Source organism: Garra rufa, chromosome 12 (genome assembly GCF_049309525.1).
Source record: "Garra rufa chromosome 12, GarRuf1.0, whole genome shotgun sequence".
In the NCBI taxonomy this organism is placed as follows: domain Eukaryota; kingdom Metazoa; phylum Chordata; class Actinopteri; order Cypriniformes; family Cyprinidae; genus Garra; species Garra rufa.
Window position 1 is genome coordinate 43,368,449 of NC_133372.1, and position 20,442 is coordinate 43,388,890.

At 32.1% G+C, this 20,442-nt stretch overlaps 1 protein-coding gene across 1 annotated transcript in view; it reads right to left on the minus strand.

Moving 5' to 3' along the window:
• The window catches only part of LOC141347619 (voltage-dependent calcium channel subunit alpha-2/delta-2-like), a 57,242-nt gene that overhangs the window by 11,986 nt on the left and 24,814 nt on the right, over positions 1 to 20,442 (minus strand). The window contains exons 5-6 of the mRNA XM_073852607.1: positions 4,628 to 4,678; positions 3,244 to 3,343 (exon numbers count right to left, since the gene is read on the minus strand). Of these exons, the coding sequence (XP_073708708.1) occupies positions 3,244 to 3,343; positions 4,628 to 4,678 (151 nt within the window). The remainder of the gene's footprint in view (positions 1 to 3,243; positions 3,344 to 4,627; positions 4,679 to 20,442) is intronic.

Sequence of the window (20,442 nt, forward strand, 5' to 3'; positions counted from 1 at the left end):
TTTATTTTTCTAAACTTTTTTAAAGTCCTTTTTTAAAGGCCGTTTTCTCAAAATGAGTTTTTTCTCCTACACTGAGCCATAAATCTCCACTTCAGTAACACTTACACACACCAAACTTTACATTTTTGTTCCTGTCTATATTCTGAAGGTTTTTACAGAGGGATTTCTTCATATATAATGTGCTTGATTTTATACAACATTTTAATCCCCCCAAAACAGTAAAAAAATAAAATAAAATACATTGTTTTCTGCCTGTTCTAAGTTTTTTCTGAATTATGGAGTGACAAAATGAGATATTCCAAATCCCCTCTAAAAAAACATTTGACTCTAATATGTAAAAAAAAAAAAAAAAAATCTGAAACTGACTTCATCCAGTGTTTAGATTTTTGTACTAGAAATATATGCAAATTAGCACATATTTTATTAGATAATACACATTTGCATATTTTAACATTTTTAGAAAACTTGTTTGCAATTATCAATGTAATCAATCAACTGGGTAAGTAAGGTGATAACTATTAGTTAATTTTTTACCCTATTCACCTGCAGTGTCTCGCCTTAAAACAAGAAATCAAAATCAATTTGCCAAAAGTAATATACAAATCTAAATTTAAATTGAATAAATATTGATCTTGTTTTAAGAATGAGATATTTGTGCTGTGTAAAAAAAAAAAAAAATTATATATATATATATATATATATATATATATATATATATATATATATATATATATATATATATATATATATATATATATACACACACACACACACACACACACACACACACACACTATATAAAAGTTTGTGAAATTGTAAGATTAAAAGTTGCAATTACGTTTTTATTTTTTTTACCCAATGGTGGAAACAACCTTCCATAAATACCTGTCGCATGAGTACAGCTTTAATTACTGAATGCACACAATTCTGCATAAAGCGTTTATGTATGTATGTGTGTGTGTGTGTGTGTGTGTGTGTGTGTGTGAGAGGAAGCACAGCTGTGAAAATCTGAGGTACATCCGGCAGTCTTGATTACAAGGTTCCACGCCGCAGGTGTAGAGGAAAGAAAATGTCAATGCAAACAAAAATTAAATGAGAAATGCCATCATAAAAGTGCCTATAGAAAAGAAAAATCCCTTTGAGATCTCTTTTACTCTTCCTTGATAGAGACAAGATTAAAAAGAGAGCAAATTGAGACTTCACGAGAGCCCGATTCACAAATGAATCATTCTTTTGAGTCAAACTGATTTGGTTCTTGAGTTGACTCATTGATTCAACAGCTCACTGTAGGAAAGATTATCAGTGAAAAATGACTTTTATGGTCCATGTTTTGAAGCTATTGTTATTGCAATTGCATGAAAATGACTGACCAGCACAGTTTGAATCTCTCTTTGTGTGTTTCACAAAAAAATAGGATGCATAACGCAAACCTAATCGCAATTTTTGCCTGAAATGTCCCTTTAAAAAAGCCAAAAGGGTCCATTTTGATTTGATGTTAGTTTCGGCGTCTGCAGGTAAACAGCAGTAAACACACATAGCGACTCTAATGTGGTCTAAGACTGCTTTTCTTGAGCGGGCTGTAGAATGAGCCGTGTTCCGGCTCAGATTATGATGCTCATTTTGCGCTCTCAGAGCCGGGATTAGGAAACACACACTAAGAGCCCGGATCAGCCCGGATTACTGGCGTGGGCCTCCAAGACGCTAATGTTTTCATTATGTGTGTGCGTCTCTGTGCATATGTGCATGCACACTTGTGTGGGTTGCGTTTGTGGGCCGCTATTGTGTGATCATAATAAATGAACCCTGTGTAGATTAAATGTTCGTGTGCATTCTGCATGTACATTTTCATACAGGTTCAGGTTCATGGAGGATCCACACGACTGAATATTAATGCTGGTGTTGTCTCAGATATATTCACTATGAATAACAGCATATTCTCACTAATCAAAGAATATAACACACACACACACACACACACACACACACACACACATACATATACATATATATATATATATACATATATATATATATATATATATATATATATATATATATAACTGATGTTAAAACATATTTTCTCAAAATAACAAGATAATATGTCATTAAAACGTTATATTGTCTCGTAAAAATGACACAAATTATGATTTCACTATTATAGCGAGATATTTTGTTAAAACTATTTATTTAATTTTTTTGTCAAAATTAACAACTGTCCACTGACAATAATATAGGTGGAAATTTGATTACGGTCTTGATTACTAATCGAAAGTAAAAAAAAAAAAAAATGAAAAAATGCTGTCTTAGTGATGTAATATCTTGTTACAATGGGAAAAACATACCGTATGCACACAATACAATATAAATAAAAATATTTTTATTATAAACTTAATACATATTATATACATTTGAATACTAATACATATTACTGCAAACACATACATTATTTAATATTAATATTTTATTATTATTTAATGTAATATTTTACAATTAATAAATATTACTTTGTATAATTATTCATTTCTAACAATATTTGTTGTATATTAACACATTACATTATTTATAATAATAATAATATTTTTATAATATAAATTATTATTTATAATAAAATAATATTGGCAAATAATACATTACATTATTTATTATAATAATAATAATAATAATAATATATATTTTTATAATAATATAAATTATTATTTATAATAATAACACATTATTATTAAACATTAATGAATAAATATTACTGTAATACAATAATATTTGTATTATTAAATATGAAAGAATATTACTTTATAAAATGTTTATTTATCATTAATAATAATAATAATAATAATTATTATTATTATTATTAAATATCAATAATATTATTCTATAATTATGTATTTATAATAATAAAAATATTATTATTATCCATTAATACATATTACATTATTAATAATATAAAAGAATATATTTTTTATAATTATATAAATTATTACTTATAATAGTATAAATAAAATAAATAAATAATACACACACACGTGCATATAATTATCAAATTATTAGAAATTAATACGTTACATATTTATAATAATAATAATATACATTATAATACATATTTATAATTATTAAATATTAATCAATATTACTTTATATTATTTTTTTATTTTTTATAATAATAATAATAATAATAATAATAATAATTAAAAAATGCAGGCTATAGCATTTTTTGTTGATACTATTAAAAAAAATAAAACAACCTACCCGAGCCACATTTACATAGTCGTCATCAGAAAGTGTGTCCAGCATCTCGATGACAGAGGTTTTCATCAGCTTGAGGGTCAGTCCACTGACACTGCCACTCCTACAAACACACAGAAAACACACATTACTTACATCACACGCACTGAACATAAACAGTACTACATTTATCTAACAAACCAGTCTCAAAACAGCACTGAGCAGAAACACAAGCCCATAACCGCCGTTGCCAAGCAGAACCTGTTGCTAAGTGTCTCCCCCGTCCCCGTCCATCAAAAGTCAATTGTAGACGGCATGTTAAAAAGCGCCATCTTCACAGACAGTACGGAGACAGTCGATCTTCAAAAACAAAGTACATTTGAATTCTATGCTGCAAATTGGATTTATTAATAGCCCACAGCAGCTATTGAAAAAGCAATCACAGAGCATGAGTTCATGTGTAATTTGGCTTCCAGAGTTAGAAGGTTTAATAAAGCCGAGCACACTGGGAAAAAAGAAAAAACCCTGGTGACAGCACTATTGTCTCCTGCTTCTAGTCGTCACAATGAGATTAGTCTAAGATTGTCAGAAACGTTCAGCACGATGGTGCTTTTGATTGGCATGAGATTGCTTTGGCAAAGCGACAGCTGCGATTGGTGTATTTTTTAATTAGATATCGGTATCTATTTAAGGTTATGGACGATTGCCAGCCAGCGACAATTAACCTCCATTAAGCAGTTTTTCTTGAGAGGTTTACTTAAGAATATTAATGATTTTTTTGACGATTATGCACATAATGGCTGTATGATTGAGGCAATCACTTATTTGTTAAGCTACGCCGCACTGTTACCAATGACTCTAAATGCACAACACTTAAGGTTTGATAAATAAGAAGGTCTCGATGATTCACTAAACATGGCATTTAACAACAAAACGATTCGTTCGGTAATGCATTTCCTTACAGCTAAAATTACAATTCTTTGAACTCAAAAAATGCAATGCATACTTTATACTAAATGCATCTGTAAACACATCTGTTTATGTACGATGCAAAAGCGTTTTTTAGATTATGCATTTTAGAGGTCAGATAAGATCAGAGTCGCAGGATGTTTTAAATTCCCCACCAGCGGTCTAGATATCGGCAAAAGTAATGCCATTTTTCATTGCATATAACCTCTAAGTCATATTTCAGGGAACACGGTAGCATTTTGATGTTGAGGCACGAGGTTAATAAGATGGAATAATGTTCTTTTCAGCCGACAGGTGGCAGTAGAGCACCACGCCGCTGTTATGGCATCATAAACAACACATTTATCAACACAGATGACAGTGTGTGTTAACGCAGCGCATATGAGACACACACAGAGACATATGGAGAGTGTGTTTGTGTGGTCGAGAGGATACTTACACGTCCACGATGATGACCATGTCCTTCGGTGAAGAAGCTCCCTGAATGTACCTGGTAAAAGTACAAAACAAGACAGTGTCAGTGCTGATATTAAACAGTTTAAATGCTAAATAAAACAATAAGCCATAGAGGCTGTGAGATACAGTCATTCTATCATGATTAAAGGCACAATACACTCTTAAAAATAAAGTTCCAAAAGTTTTTTTTTTTTTTTTTTTCCAGTGATGCCATAGAAGAACCATTTTTGGTTCCCCAAAGAAACATTCAGTGAACAGTTCCAGAACCATTTTGAAAAACTTTTTTTTTTTTTTAAATCTAAAGAACCTTTTCTGCATTTGAAAGGTTCCATGGACGTTCAAGGTTCTTCATAGAAGCACTGAATCCACTTTTAAAGGTGTATGATGTCTTACAGATGGTTTTACCAGACACAAGTGGCTAGTTGCTTTTATAAAATAGCACATTTTTTAAAAAGTTTTGTTTAGTGATAGTTGTTCACGAGTCCCTTGTTTGTCCTGAACAGTTAAACTGCTTTCTGTTCTTTAGAAAAAATCCTTCAGGTCCCACAAATTCTTTTTTTTTTTCAGCATTTTTGTGTATTTGAACCCTTTTCAAGAATTCCTGTATGATTTTGAGATCCATCTTTTTACACTGAGGACAACTGAGGGACTCATATGCAACTATTACAGAAGGTTCAAACACTCACTGATGCTCCAGAAGGAAACACTATGCATTAAGAGCCAGGGGTGAAAACTTTTGAACAGAATGAAGATGTGTACATTTTTTATATTTTGCCTAATTATTGTATTTTTTATTTTCTACTGCCCTTCAGAAGCTACAGAAGATACCAGTTACTGTAAGTATCTAGTTGAGTTAAATTTACCCTTATCTTCTAATTCAAAAGTTTTCACCCCCAGCTCTTAATGCATTGTTTTTCCTACTGAAGCATCAGAGAGTATTTGAACCTTCTGTAATAGTTGTCTTCAGTGTGAAAAGATGGATCTTGGATGGAAAAGATGGATTGTCGGAAAGTGTTCAAATACACAAAAATGCTGAAAAACCAAAGAATTTGTGGGACCTGAAGAAGTTTTCTAAAGAACAGAAGGCAGTTTAACTGTTCAGGGTCAGTACTAAATAAAAATAACTTTTTATTTTGGTAAAATCATTAACATTTTGCAGATTCTGCAAGGTGTATTTAAACTTCTGACATCAACTACAAAGATCTCACTTCCATATAAATATCAGCATCTGCACCAAAATGCAAATTTTAGCTTAGTTTGTGATTGTTTTTTTTTTTCCTTGAGTTTGAGCTCCATATTCTCCAATATCAAACTATATGAGACATAAAAGCCTGATGTATCAAATCTTACATATGCAAGGTTTTTATCGCAGATTTTCTTTTATATCGTCTTTACACACTGCAAAAAAAAAGCTTTTCTTACTTAGATTTTTTTTGTCTAGTTTCCAGCCAAAATATCTACAAATTCTTAAATCAAGAAGGATTTTCTAGACGAGTAAAAATTGTCTTGTTTTCAGAAATAACAAGTCAAAATTAAGTGAGTTTTTGCTTAGAACAAGCAAAATAATCTGCTAATAGCGTAAGCAAAAAAAAAAAAATTCAAACAGAAAACAAGATTATTTTTCTTACCCCACTGGCAGATTATTTTGATTGTTTCAAGCTTCAAGATTGTTTCAGATTATTTTGATTGTTTTTTCTCATCTACTCGTCTAGAAAATCCTTCTTGATTTAAGAATTTTTAGATATTTTGGCTGGAAACGGCAAAAATCTAAATAAGAAAAGTATTTTTTGCAGTGCATATTCAATAAACTGACTTGAAAGTCATTTTTACATACACAAGGGCAGAAATGGTTCACAAAAACTAAACTCAAGTCCTATTTTCAAGCTCACCATCCCCAATCAGGCTCCTCTGACTTGTCTTGGAGTTTGCGCTAAGCTAACCTTCAAGTTCAAGAAGCACAGCGTCAGGTGAAACGTCAAACTGGACGGCGTTTATTCTTCAGCTGACTCATCGGCCTCCTGACAAACGCATTATGCAGTCCGCCCGTCTCTCTGCGTCTTTGTGCAAGCGCTAGCAGATCGTGCGGCGAGGAGAAATGCTTTGTCTCGAGCCATTTTTAGCATGGTGCTCCATCTGAGCTCGGAAAGACAATGAGCGATGCATGGCACTTTTGTGTCACCGACAACAAAATAAATAAATAAACGGCCTAACGCCGCATCTGTCCGCCGCTGATAGAGGCTGACATATAGAAAACACTAGTGAAGCCATTTTCACTTTTCGCCGTGCAATTAAAAAGGCATTACCCCTGACAATCAGAGCAAGAGACTGATGCACGTCGTAAAGCTGTTGTCTTCAGAAAACCACGCCGGCTTTCGCACGCCGAGGTGATTGGCTGCCGTGCAGACAGGTAGTTAGCGCTTTGTGCTCGCAGGAGCAGACCGATCGTCGAGGGTCTCTTCTACCGCGGTAATCAGGCTGAAGAGGCGACGTGAGAAGTGGTGCCAGGTGCCCGCGGCTCGTTGAGGAAGGGTTTTGAAGCATGGCTAAGCTCTGGAAAAATGGAAAAGCCCTGGCGAGCCACGGCGCGACGCACACGGCGCTAACTAGCGCACTCCACCGCAAAGCTGTACGCTGACCTCTGACCCTCATTTTGGAGGCCAATCCGGTCTTAATGCCACTGGAGAGTGCTAGACGCGGGAGGAGGACTATTATAGTTGGCTGAAAAGACAAACACAGCTGAAAGACTAACAATAACAATGCTCAGGCATGAGCACAAAGCTTTCGGCGGTAGAAGTGGGAGAAATTAAATTGGTTCTTGATAATTGAAGATGTTCCCCGAAAGGTCAGGGCTATAAGAAATAGTTTTTTTTGAACCACAGAGGTACTAACTTTATTGGTTTAATTACAAAAGTCTTTGATTTGAATGAGTGAGTCAGAAAAAGGCAATAACTTCTGATACACCAGTCTCTTCTGCTCACCACGGCTGCAATTATTTGATCAAAAATACAGTAAAATTAGTTATGTGAAAAATTAATACAATTTAACATAACTGTTTTCTATTTGAATATATTTTAAAATGTAATTTATTCCTGTGACGCAAAGCTGAATTTTCAGCATCATTACTCCAGATGATCCTTCAGAAATCATTCTGATTTGCTGCTAAAAAAAACATTAATTATAATTATTATATTTAATTAAATTAAATGAGATATTGATAATTGAAGATGCTAATGATAAGATAACTTCTATGCTTCTGATACACCAGTAAATATGTATATATATATTGAAAAAGACTGTTTTTTTATATCCTAGTGACTAAAATATTTTATTTTTGTGTGTGAACTATCCCTTTAAATATCGGGATTAAAAAAAAAGATTGTAATAATGTGAAAAATTATTACAAATTAAAATAATTTTATTTGAATATATTTTAAAATGTAATGTCACATGATCATTTTTCATTCTTCTTTATATATAAAATATATATTTATTTAATATTAAATTTATATTTAATATTAAAATTAAAAAATTAAATATATATATATATGTTTTGAAAGAACTTTTGCTCACCATGGCTGCATTTATTTGATCAAAAATACGGTAAAAACAGTAATAATGTGACAAATTATTAGAAATTATAATAACTCTCTGTCTCTGAGTATAACTCTAATCTGAGTATGTGTTAAAATGTAATTTATTCCTGTGATGCAAAGCTGAATTTTCAGCATCATTACTACAGTCTTCACATGATCCTTCAGAAATCATTCTGATTCGCTGCTCAAAAAACATTTAATATAATCATAATTATTATATTTAATTTAATTAGATAAGTTCTTGATAACTGAAGATGCTACCCAAAAGGTCAGACCTTTTCCATGAGCGCTGGCTATAAAAATAGTTTTCTGAAGCACAGTGGTACTAAATTTATTGGTTTAATTACAAAAGTCTTTAATAACTTCTATGCTTCTGATACACCAGTAAATATGAATATATATTAAAAAAATGTCTGTTTTTAAATCCCAGTGACTAAAATATAAAATTTTTTATGTGAACTATCCCTTATCCCTGAATTTGGGGATTTTATCAAAAATGTTTTCGGAAGAAGTATTTTTGCTCACCATGGCTGCATTTACTTGATCAAAAGAAACAGTAAAAGCAGTAAAAATTTGAAAAATGATTACAATTTAAACTAACTGTTTTCTATCTAAGTATACGTTCAAATGTAATTTATTCCTGTGATGCAAAGCTGAATTTTCAGCATCATTACTCCAGTCTTCAGTGTCACATGATCCTTCAGAAATCGTTCTGATTTGCTGTACAAGTAACATTATTATCATCATCAATGTTAAAACATCAATCTCTCATTTTGTGCTTCATGATAAAATGTCACACTGAGAGTGTAGTTTAATTACTTTAAATTTATTGAAATTTCAGTATAAGTATCTTATAGTTTGGCAAGCTAGTTTCAAATGATCACGGTAACATCAGAGCTCACAAACAGCAACACAGCACACAACATGACATCAGACGCCGCAAAATTAATTTGGGCTCCATCTCTGAGAGGAAACATAGAGGTACACTAGATTTCTCCGTATTTAAAAATCATTTCCCAGCTCTGTTTGCTTTTATGCAATCAATCCACAGCGCGCTGGATTCGGTTTGTGCCGTGTTTGCTCATGTTCTTACGTCTAATAATGCCGCCCTGTGTTTCTGCTCAAACAAACACACATTTCCATGAATACAGTTTCAGTAAACACAGGAAGCATAATTGGAGGTTGAGAGGAGCGCATTAGGAGCAACGATAAAACTCCAATAAAAAAAAAAAAAACATAATGAAATTTTCCAAGCCTAAAAGACACACATGCCTCATAAATACCGCATATGACAAAAAAATCAATGTACTAAATGAAGGAAATGAGTTTGCTCAGGATTTAATGGTGAACACCTGTTCATGTTATGTTTAGTATGAAAAACACAAAAAGATATATGTTTTTAATGGTCAAATATTCAAGAACATTTGTATGAATATCTCATAATATAAATGTATTTATTTATTTAATATTAAATTAATATTTAATATTAAAATAAATAAAATCATATATAAAATGTGTTTTATTTAAATATTATTTAATATATTTAGTGAATCTATTTTAATATTTTTAAATATTATTTTATTATAATATTATGTAATTATAAATAATTTTTTTAAATTAAAATAAAACTTTTTTGAAAGAAGTCTCTTCTGCTCACCATGGCTGCATTTAATTGCTGAAAAATACAGGAAATACTGTAATAATGTGAAAAATTAGTACAATTTAAAATAACTGTTTTCTATTTGAATATATTTTAAAATGTAATTTATTCCTGTGACACAAAGCGGAATTTTTAGCATCATTACTCCAGTCTTCAATGTTGTGTGATCCTTCAGAAATCATTCTTTCAATCTTCTTTATATATAAAATATATTTTTAAAATATTTAATTAATATTTAATATTAAAATAAAATAATATATAAAATGTTTAAATACAATTTAATATTTTTAGTTAATTAATTTTAGTGTTTTTAAATCGTATTTTATTATAATATTATTTAATATTAATTAAACTAAAACTATCAGGAATTGTGTCCAATTAAGGGGAGACACTGCAGGCAAAAATGCTGTTTTTTCATGCACCTATCAAGTTTGAGATTTTGGGCTTTTTGGACTAGTGGAAAGAAAACATCCAAAAAAACAGTGTTAAGTGTTTCTTTTATAGCACTTTATCTATTTGTGTCAATAGATTTTAATTACAATGCATATTTTTAAAGGCCGTTTTCTCAAAATTAGTTTTTTCCTCTACACTGAGCAATGAATCTCCACTTTAGCAGCACTTACACACACCAAACTTTACATTTTTATATGTCCTGAATGTTTTTACAAAGGGATTTGTTCATATATGATTTGCTTGATTTTATACAACATTTTATTCCCCAATTTTCTGAATTATGGCGTGACAAAATGAGATACCCAAAATTCCTCTAATATGTCAAAGAAATTAAACTAGAATTTTGAAACGGACTTCATCCAGTATTTATATTTTTGTGCTAGAAATGTATGCAAATTAGCACATATTTCATTAAACAATGCCTCATTGCTGCAACTTGTAATACAATTTTTTTTTCTTGCCTTAATATGACAATATATTAGTCAAGTACTTGTAGTTGCATAATATAGTTATTTAACTGCTATATATGTGGATGCATCTTTAAAATAAAATCAAAACTGATATTTTTTTCACTAAGCCCTCTTAATTTTTAATCCAATGACCTTTTCTAGAGACTTTTACAGTAGGGATTCATTTCAGCCCAGATGTTTTTTGTTTTTTTATCTTAAAGGGGTCATCGGATGTAAAACTAACTTTTACATGTTGTTTGAACATTAATGTGTGTTGACAGTTTGTGTACACAACCACCCTACAATGATAAAAAACCCACCCAGTGGTATTTTTTAATCTTTAAAAGTGATATCCCCTTTTTAAAATCAGGTCATTCTCAGCTTCTTGTTGTGACAGCACACCAAGAGAGGACGCTCCCATGATAGTTGATTAACATGAGCGCCTTACCTTAGATCCGCCCTCACCGAGCTGAAACAGACCAAATACGATCACCATTGTGTGACTCAGGTGCAGAGGAAGACTCTAATTGAGCGATTGAGGTGTTCTGTTGTTGGATGTAATAATGAACATAGCAGTCGTCATTTACTCCCGACATCTGAGCCACTTAAGAGGCAGAGGACAACGTTACTTTTGTTTTTAAAAGAAAAGCGCCGATCCCGATCTACATATGTGTCTCTATTCGTGTGAATCATTTGTGATGCAGCTTCACCCACAGCAGAAGTGAGTATAAGGTTTTTTTTTTATGCATCTTTGCAAATGGCCTTTCTTAATAATGTGCTTGTTAGCAAGTTTCGCCGATAAACGCGGATAAACGCGGCTAAATGCAGCTAAATGCGGCTAAAGTAAACGTTACAGCTCGTAATCCCTCAGCAGAGAGGTGCGGGGCGAGCAGAGCTCATTTGCATTTAAAGGGCACATGCGATAAAATGAGCTGATATTTTGCAGAGCTGATTTTGACAAGGTAAAAGGGTGTTTTTTTACACTACTATTGAGAATTTTTAACCAAAGTATATTTTTTTATTAAGACTTTTTATTAAGACCCTAAGGAAACATGAACTTGTGGAAAATGGGCATCCGATGACCTTTTAAGAGAAACGCTGACAAAACCGTGACAATCTCTGTGGTCGGACAGTAAAACATACGATTAACTCATGCTAACACACTGTGTCAGTATCATTCACCATCACTCTATAGACTGTTTCTTTTGGCAATGGTATATTTCACACTCTAGTCTATATTCATCTCCACTTTGTGACACTGACGTTCCCGATCCGTGCTCGGCTCACTGTACCATCCGTGGTTCGGCCTGATGGATCCAGATGTGCAGTTTCTGCATGGATTGCACTCCGTAATTACCCCTCCACAGAGGCCCAGCGATGCCATTCCTTCCCAGTCATTACCCACACTCCCCAGCGCCCCGGCCAGGTGACATGCAGATGGGCCATCACAAAGCAGGTCCCCCCCGTCCGCCCGCTTACCCACTAAACACACGCGCTCAAGAAGGACCATCAGCGGCACGCTCACCCACAGCATCTGCTGCGCCACCACCGAACCTTTGGACACACCTCCTCAATCTTCATTATTACAAAATGACTACAAATATAAATAATCAAGTCATCTCAGCTATGAAAAACAGTGAGTATTACTGACCAAACTCTCCTATACTTGAGCCTTTTCATTCGCTAGATTCCTGCACTGCTTCAAAACATGAAAGAACGTGTATGATGATGCTTTTTCTACACCAAAAAATAAAATATTCATGCAAAATTCTATTTGCATTTGTGTACAAGCAAGTGGCTTTAGATTTTTATGGTTTGAAATATTAAGTGTCCAAATTTTGACTAGTAGCATGGGTCGAAAATAAACTTGGCAGTGGCAAGCAAATTGATATTTACATTTATACATTTGGCAGATGCTTTTATTCAAAGCATGGCACAAATGAGGAACATCACCAATTTTTCTTAAAAGCCAACAATATTTGTAGTACGCAGTGCCATGTTTAAAGTATAAAGTAGATTAGTACACAAACTAGAGCAGAAGAGAAATGAAGAAAAGAGGAGAGAAAAATAAAAAAGTTATAATAAGTGCTTATACTTTGCATGAAGAATTTAATATTTAAAATATATATTTTTAAATAAACTGTATGATTTGGTTTAAAATATAAATGCATATACACATACATTAATAATTAATAAAATAAGAACATATTATTATTATTTAAAATATCTTATGTTTGTCAAGGTATATAATTTATCAATAGGTGCATTCTTTGGGAACTGAATCCATAATGCTTGCATTGTGTCTGCCATGCTCTAGCTACAGGATTATATAAATACATTTTATTGTTTTGCTTTTCCTTTCTTTTAAGCAAACGTCATACATAAACTAGCCTTTCTGTGAAACGCCGCCTGCCACACAACAGCTGAGGTCACTCACAGTGATTTTGTTTTTCATATGTTTGTTGTGGTCTCTTAACAGCAGGAATGCTTATTTAAAACAAAAGAAGGGTTTAAGAGTTTAAAACAAAAAGAAAAGAATTTTAAATATGCATTTGAAATTTTAAATACAATAATGCTTCTATAAACTATTTGTATAATTATATTTGTATAATTTTAGAAACATTAAATATAATATAATATATAATGAACATAACAACTGAACATTTTTCCAAGTAATATGAATATTTGCATACATTTTGTTTTAATTTATTTGAATACATAAAATATAACTTTATATTTTTATATAATTTTATATAATTTTGTTATTATTTTATAAAGAAAGAAAAAGAAAAAGAAAGAAAAAGTGGTCAAGATGAGTGCATTGCATTTTGTATTATATATTGGACATTTTCCCAAGTAATACGTACATTTGCATACATTTTATTTTATTTTATATTTTTATACATTAAAAAACAGCAAGTGACATCCAGTTATTCAGCAATAAATACATGTCAAGCTGTAATAAATATTAGCTGTTAATATTAAGTCTGTTATTTTGCTATTTTGGTCAAATTGACTTTAACAATATCTGATCAAATAATGTTGAAAAAAAAAAGACTTGGAAAAAAATGGTTGAGATGAGTGGATTGCATTGTAGGAAACAGGCAAACCCATTAAAATATTGTATTATATACTGAACATTTTTCCAAATAATATAAATATTTGCATTATTTTATTTTATTTACAGATAAAATATAATTACATTTTTAAAAGCTGCAAGTGACATCCAAATAATAAATTAATAAATAAATATCAAGCAGTAATAAACATTACATGTTAATATTAGTCCATCATATTTGATATTCTGATCAAATTTACTTTAACCATATATGATCAAATAACGTTGAAAAAAAAAGTTTGGAAAAAAATGGTCAAGATGAGTGCACTGCATTGTGAGAAACAGGCAAACTGTTTAAAATTTAATATAAAAGCTGCAAGTGACATCCAGTTATCAACTTGCTAATAAATAAATATCAAGCAGTAATAAACAATACATATTAATATTAGTCCATCATATTTGCTATTCTTATAAAATTAACTATATCTGATCAAATAATGTAAAAAAAAGATTGCATTGTGGGAAACAATCACATCCAGCGAAATGTTCTATTACATATTACATATTTTTGTAACCAGTTGCATTCTCTGAACCATATACTGCAGAAATAGCATCCATAGCCAGTAGTACACTAGTATTATATTCCATTCAGAGCCCAATTCAAAAACCATTTCCTCAAAGCTATAGGCCAAAGCCAAAATTTCACTTGCATTTGACAAGTGTTAATTTCAGATAGAATGGAAAGACGAGACCCTATGCGCATGACATGTGATTTCAAAATAAAGTAGCAGGAGAAACCCAGAAAACGACAAGCATTCACAATAATACTGTAGACTTCAGCATCATCATGCACAGTAAACAGGTTAACCCAGCAAAACGCCTCTATAGGAGAGACAATCTCGCCGTCTGTATGAAAGCGCAAAGGCTGTAGGGGCTGAAAAACCTCATCACAGAAACGTCCCATTTCCAAGCGCTGACAGAAAACACATTTCTCGGGAAGGTGCTCGAAAAGTAAAAGCACGGACTGACATTGTAATGTGCCGCGTGCCGCTTTGATTGTGTTGCGTTCCCTCAATAGGAGAAAGACATTGGAATTCATGAGGTACTTTTATCACGGTGCAGCGTGGGTAAAAATCAATGCATTACCTCGAGAGAGAGCGCGTTTATGCTCTCTGACCTTGCTTGTCTGTCTCTACCTGTCTCGCGCTCCTGTTCCTGGCTCTCGGTGTCTCACACTAAAAATTAGTCAATTATAGGTGCTTATCGGGGCTGAAATGATATGGTTGACTTACACATGTGCGCAGCTGCCGCTTTCCCACTGTCACAATCTGCAGGTGCGATGCAGCTCGTGATGGAGTTTATTGAAGTGTACTGACTTCACTTCCCTTTAAATGCGTGTGTACAGGCGTGTGTCTGGCGCGCAGGGGTGTGTGTTAAAGGATTTGTGTGTGTGTGAGTGTGTGTGTATGCGCTGATGGGATTATTATTTTATGGGCCGCTGCTCTCTCGGCTCTCCTCTGGATGCGTTCTTCAATAGATTGAATTAAGATTAAAACACTGAGGCCTGTGAAGCAGGTGAGCTGTGGGACAGAGGCGTTGTCGTCTGTTTATTTCGCTTTTATTTGCTTGATTATTCAATAAATTGATGGCGAGATCAGCCGATCCGTATGGATGGATGACCAGTCAGTTCGTCCTTTTAGGCTTTTATAGAGATTAAACTAGCGGGGAAAGATAAAACCTTTCGTGAATTCAAAACGGAACCTCTTAAAAACTGATTTTACATTATTTTTGTTTGTTATCATCATTTTGAGTCTAAGTGATGTTATGCCGATCTTACTTATGTGTAGGATTATGGTTTTTTTGGACATGGTAATTTTACAGTATTCATTAAAGTACCACACTGATAAAAATGAATTTGTGGTGAAGTAAATAATACAGAAAAACAAACGTAATTTCTACGTTAGATAATTTAGTTCAGGAAATAATAAAAAAAAGAAGAGAAAATTCTATATTAGTACTCAATTTAAGCTTTCGAATTTAAAATTTGAACTTATAAGTATATTTTACTTGGAATTGTTTGCTATATCAAAGTAAATATCAAAGCCATGATCCTGTTGTTTCCATCATGCACTTTTTTGCTGTTTTTGAAATGCATTTACACTGTTTTATTGTTGCTTTTGTTCTTAGGTTAAGTAACTTGCTGTTTTGTAACATCTAGAGTTCATTTTCAAAAAAAAAAAAACGATTCACTGATTGTTACCGTCATTGTGTATCATGTGCCAAGTATTGAGGTCTCTGTGTTCAATTGGTTCGTAACTACATTGAGTGAACATATAACCTTAAAAAATATTATGAGCCGCTTGCTGACATACATGTTTGTAAGTGAACCACATGCTTAATGGCATTTTTTTTCAGCGCCATGATGTTTCAGTAAAGTTTATAAACCGAGTGAATTGTACTTGAGGGCTGCAGGGTAAACTTAAAATAATAAACTCATCAAACTCTAACTGTACATGTTAAATATGTTCCTTTGCTAATTTTACTTAACTTAGTTAAGTAGATTTTACTTAATTCCATACTTAAAATTTACTTTAAAAATGTACATGCAAAAAACTTGCCAAATAAAAAATTAAGTAAATTTAATTACTGTTTTTTGCAGTGCATGAAAAAGTGGCATGGCATTGCTATAGTACTTAATATAGTACAGATGGTAATACTATGGTATTTGAAAATTATGTAACAGTATTTACATGATACATGATCTAAATATCACAAAACAAAACAAAACAGGGTAAAGTTTTCCTTTACAATAAAAAAGTACCGTGGCAGTATCATGGTGCAATTATGGTATGAAATGGTAATACTATGGTAATTTTAAAATATACCATGAGGATAAAATTGATGTACTATGGTATTTTAAAAAGTACTAAAAATACCATAGTTTTACCATGTTTTTGAGCATTGTACTATGGTACTATCATAGTTTTCTGGACATGTATGTTAATTTTACAGTATTCAATAAAGTACTTTGGAAAAGCATGTTAAAAAGTACCATGGCAGTAATATAGTATTTAATATAGTACATATGGTAATACTGTAGTACTTCGCAAAAATATTACTACTGAAAATGATGTAACACTGTATTTACATGGTACATAACTTAAATACATAGTACTGTAAGTGTTCCCTTACAAAAAAAGTACTGCGGCTGTATCGTACAATGATGGCATCAAATGGTAATACTATGGTAATTTTAAAATATACTATGGTGCTGTAATTTACATACTATGGTATTTTAAAACCATTTTAAAAAATACCATGGTATTAATGTTTTTGAACATGGTACTATCTTAGTTTTTTGGACATATATAATAATGCAATTTTTCAGAATTAATTAAAGTACCTTGAAATACTGTGTAAAAAAGTACTGTGGCAGTACTATGGTTCAGTATATAGTAGTAATATTATTGTACTTTGAAAAAATACCATTGTATTGAAATTCATGTAACATGGTATATACATGGTACCTGTCCTAAATACAATGGTAGTATTATAGTAGATATAAAAAATATAGCACTTTTTGCTGGTAATACTATATGGTAATTCATGTACCACGGTACTTCGATGCATACCATAGTACTATCATAGCATACGTCCGAAAAACTATGGTACTTTTGTCTTTCTTAGTGTTCCTGTTTGATAAAGTACTGTGCTTGTACCATGATACTTTAAAACACTACAATTTATTTACTACCAATCATAAAAAGTACCAAAAATACTGTGGTATAAATATGCTTTTTTTAAACATCATCCTACTTTTTGGACTTGGAACATGATAATTTCACAGTATTCATTAAAGTAACTTGTCATGCAAAAATCATGTAAAAAGTACTGTGGGAGTACTATAGTACTTAATAAAGTACAGAATGTAACACTATAGTACTTTAAAAAATATTACTACTGAAGATTATGTAATTATGGTATTCACACAGTACATGTCCTAAAAATATGGTGCTATGGTACAATAATGCAATTTTGCAGAATTTATTAAAGTACCTTAAAGTACTGTGGTAATACCATGGTACAGTATATAGTATAGAAAGTAACAGTATGGTACTTTGAAAAATACTATTGTATTGAAATTCATGTAATACGGTATTTACATTGTACATTTCCTAAATACCATGGTAGTATCATGGTAGATATAAAAAATAAAGCACTTCTTGCTGGTAATACTATAGTACTTCAAAATATACCACTGTAATGAAATTTCTGTACCACAGTACTTCCATGAATACCACAGTACTATCAAAGTACATGTCTGAAGAAAAAAAACATGGTACTTTTGATAAAGTATTGAGGCTAATACTACGATAGTTGGAAACATTTAAATTTATGTACTATTTTATTTGTAAAAAAGCACCAAAAACACTACAGTATTAATTTATTTTTTCAACATGGTCCTACTTTTTGGACTTGTACAACAGTAATTTCAGAGTATGCACTAAAGTACCTTGGAATTGCATGTAAAAAGTACTATTCCAGTACCCTGGAAATCCAGAGGTCTCGCGAGAGCACAATTTGAATTGTCTCTGCAAGACACTCTGGCATCGAGCAATGATGCAGGTTACTGCAATACGTAAGCAATTGTGGGAATTGTGCCCCTCGAGTTAGGCAGTTTTCATTGCTCGATCCCAGACCCTTAATCTTAATAGATTAGGGTCTGGATTTTTCCAGGCTACTATTCCAGTACTGAAAGTACAGAAATTCATGTAACAAGGTATTCAGATATGCAAAATGTTTATGGTACGAACTGCTTTTGCTGCTAAGGTCACTTTAAAATATACCACTATAATGAAATTCACTTACCATGGCACATCCGTAACCTTACCAAAAAAATGGACTGTGGCAGAACCATGGTAAAGTACTGGTAATACTATGAGACTGAAAAATGCACCAGATCCCTCATTAAATATCTGCATATCATCACTAGACTGCAAATATGAATGCAAATCAGTTTGTCAAAGTGTAACAGACTGACAGTTTCACCATCAGTGTTTAATTTGCCCGGAGAGCAGAAACAGGACTGACAGGCCTCCATCTAGTTTGGGCGGCTCTTCATGGCGTTTGAGCAGCTGCCATAATATTTACTTAGGAGCCAGATTGACTTTTCTCAGAAATCAATATGTGCTTTGGCTGTGCTGAATATCTGCTACGCTGGGCTGAACCTGCATGGTAATGGCTTCTCTGTAACGCTCCGATAACAAAACATACACCTCTCTCTGTTTCTCCTTCAAACTCTTCCAATCAATCCTCGCGCCTTTAGCCGTCGCTCAGGCTCTCTCCTCTAACTCTTCACCCTCTCCGCTGCTCTCCCGCCGTCCTTCGCTAACGTGTGTAGACATACGTTATAATAGAGGCGTGTTAATAATTCACGTCAGAGCAATTGGAGACAATTAGGAGTGTTGACTGGGCCATTCATTTTCCAGTCAGAGTCAGAGTTGATGGAGAGTGTCAGAGTGTCGATCACCTCCACCAAAGACATCCTCAATAGCTCAATTGTTTCTCATAGACACCAATGAGATTGAATGGAGAACAAGTGGAGAATAATTATTGAGTACTAATCCATTCATTCAGCTCTTTTGATGTTTTATGTTTGATATGTTATTTTCATCTGTTTACATTTCTAAAGTTCAAATAAATATTTGAAATATTCCTGTACACATTATAAAAGTAATATTTTTTAAAATATTTTAAAATGCTAAAATATGCTTGAAATGTCTTAATATATGTTAAAAACTACTTAACTGTGAATTAGTTTGTTCATTAAGTACAATATGTATGCTAGAACAAAATATATATTTTTAGTAGTAGTAGGTAAAGTATTAAATAAAAAATATTTAAAAATATTAAATAAAAATGATGTAATCAGTTTAAAAATATGTTTTCACCAGTTATTAAATTATAAAAGAGTTAAAATAACTATTAGGTTGAATATTTTCTTAAACTACTTCAATAGTATGTTTAAAAATACTATGTTGGAAAATTAAAAAGATATGTTTATACATAATATGATTAAAACAATTTAACTGTGACTCATTACCCATTAATTAAGTTTGATATAAATATCCGGACAATTGCACATTTTTAAATAGTTCATATCAACATATACATGTTTTTAAACAGTAAGTAAATATATTAAATATATTTTTTCATCAGTTTAAAAATACTTTTCCACCAGTTCACATTATTAAACAGTTCAATAAATATAGTAATATAGTAATACATTAAACATTTTTTTAAATATGTTTATCTGTGATTAAAAACCATTTAATTAATACTACTATATACTTCTGGCAATTGCATATTCTGCCTCTAAATGTTAGCATTCCTCTGCTATAAGACATGTAAAACTGTGGACAGAATTATCAGTTTTATAATAGCCCAGTATAATAAAAGTTTCTTCCGAGTTTCTTCCAAACTCCTGCTCTGGCGTCTTTGAGACATTAGCTGAGCTAAGCAGCAGGCTGTTATTTGAGTGGTCAAGCCATGCAAAGAGTGTAATACACAATGACAGAGTGTTGA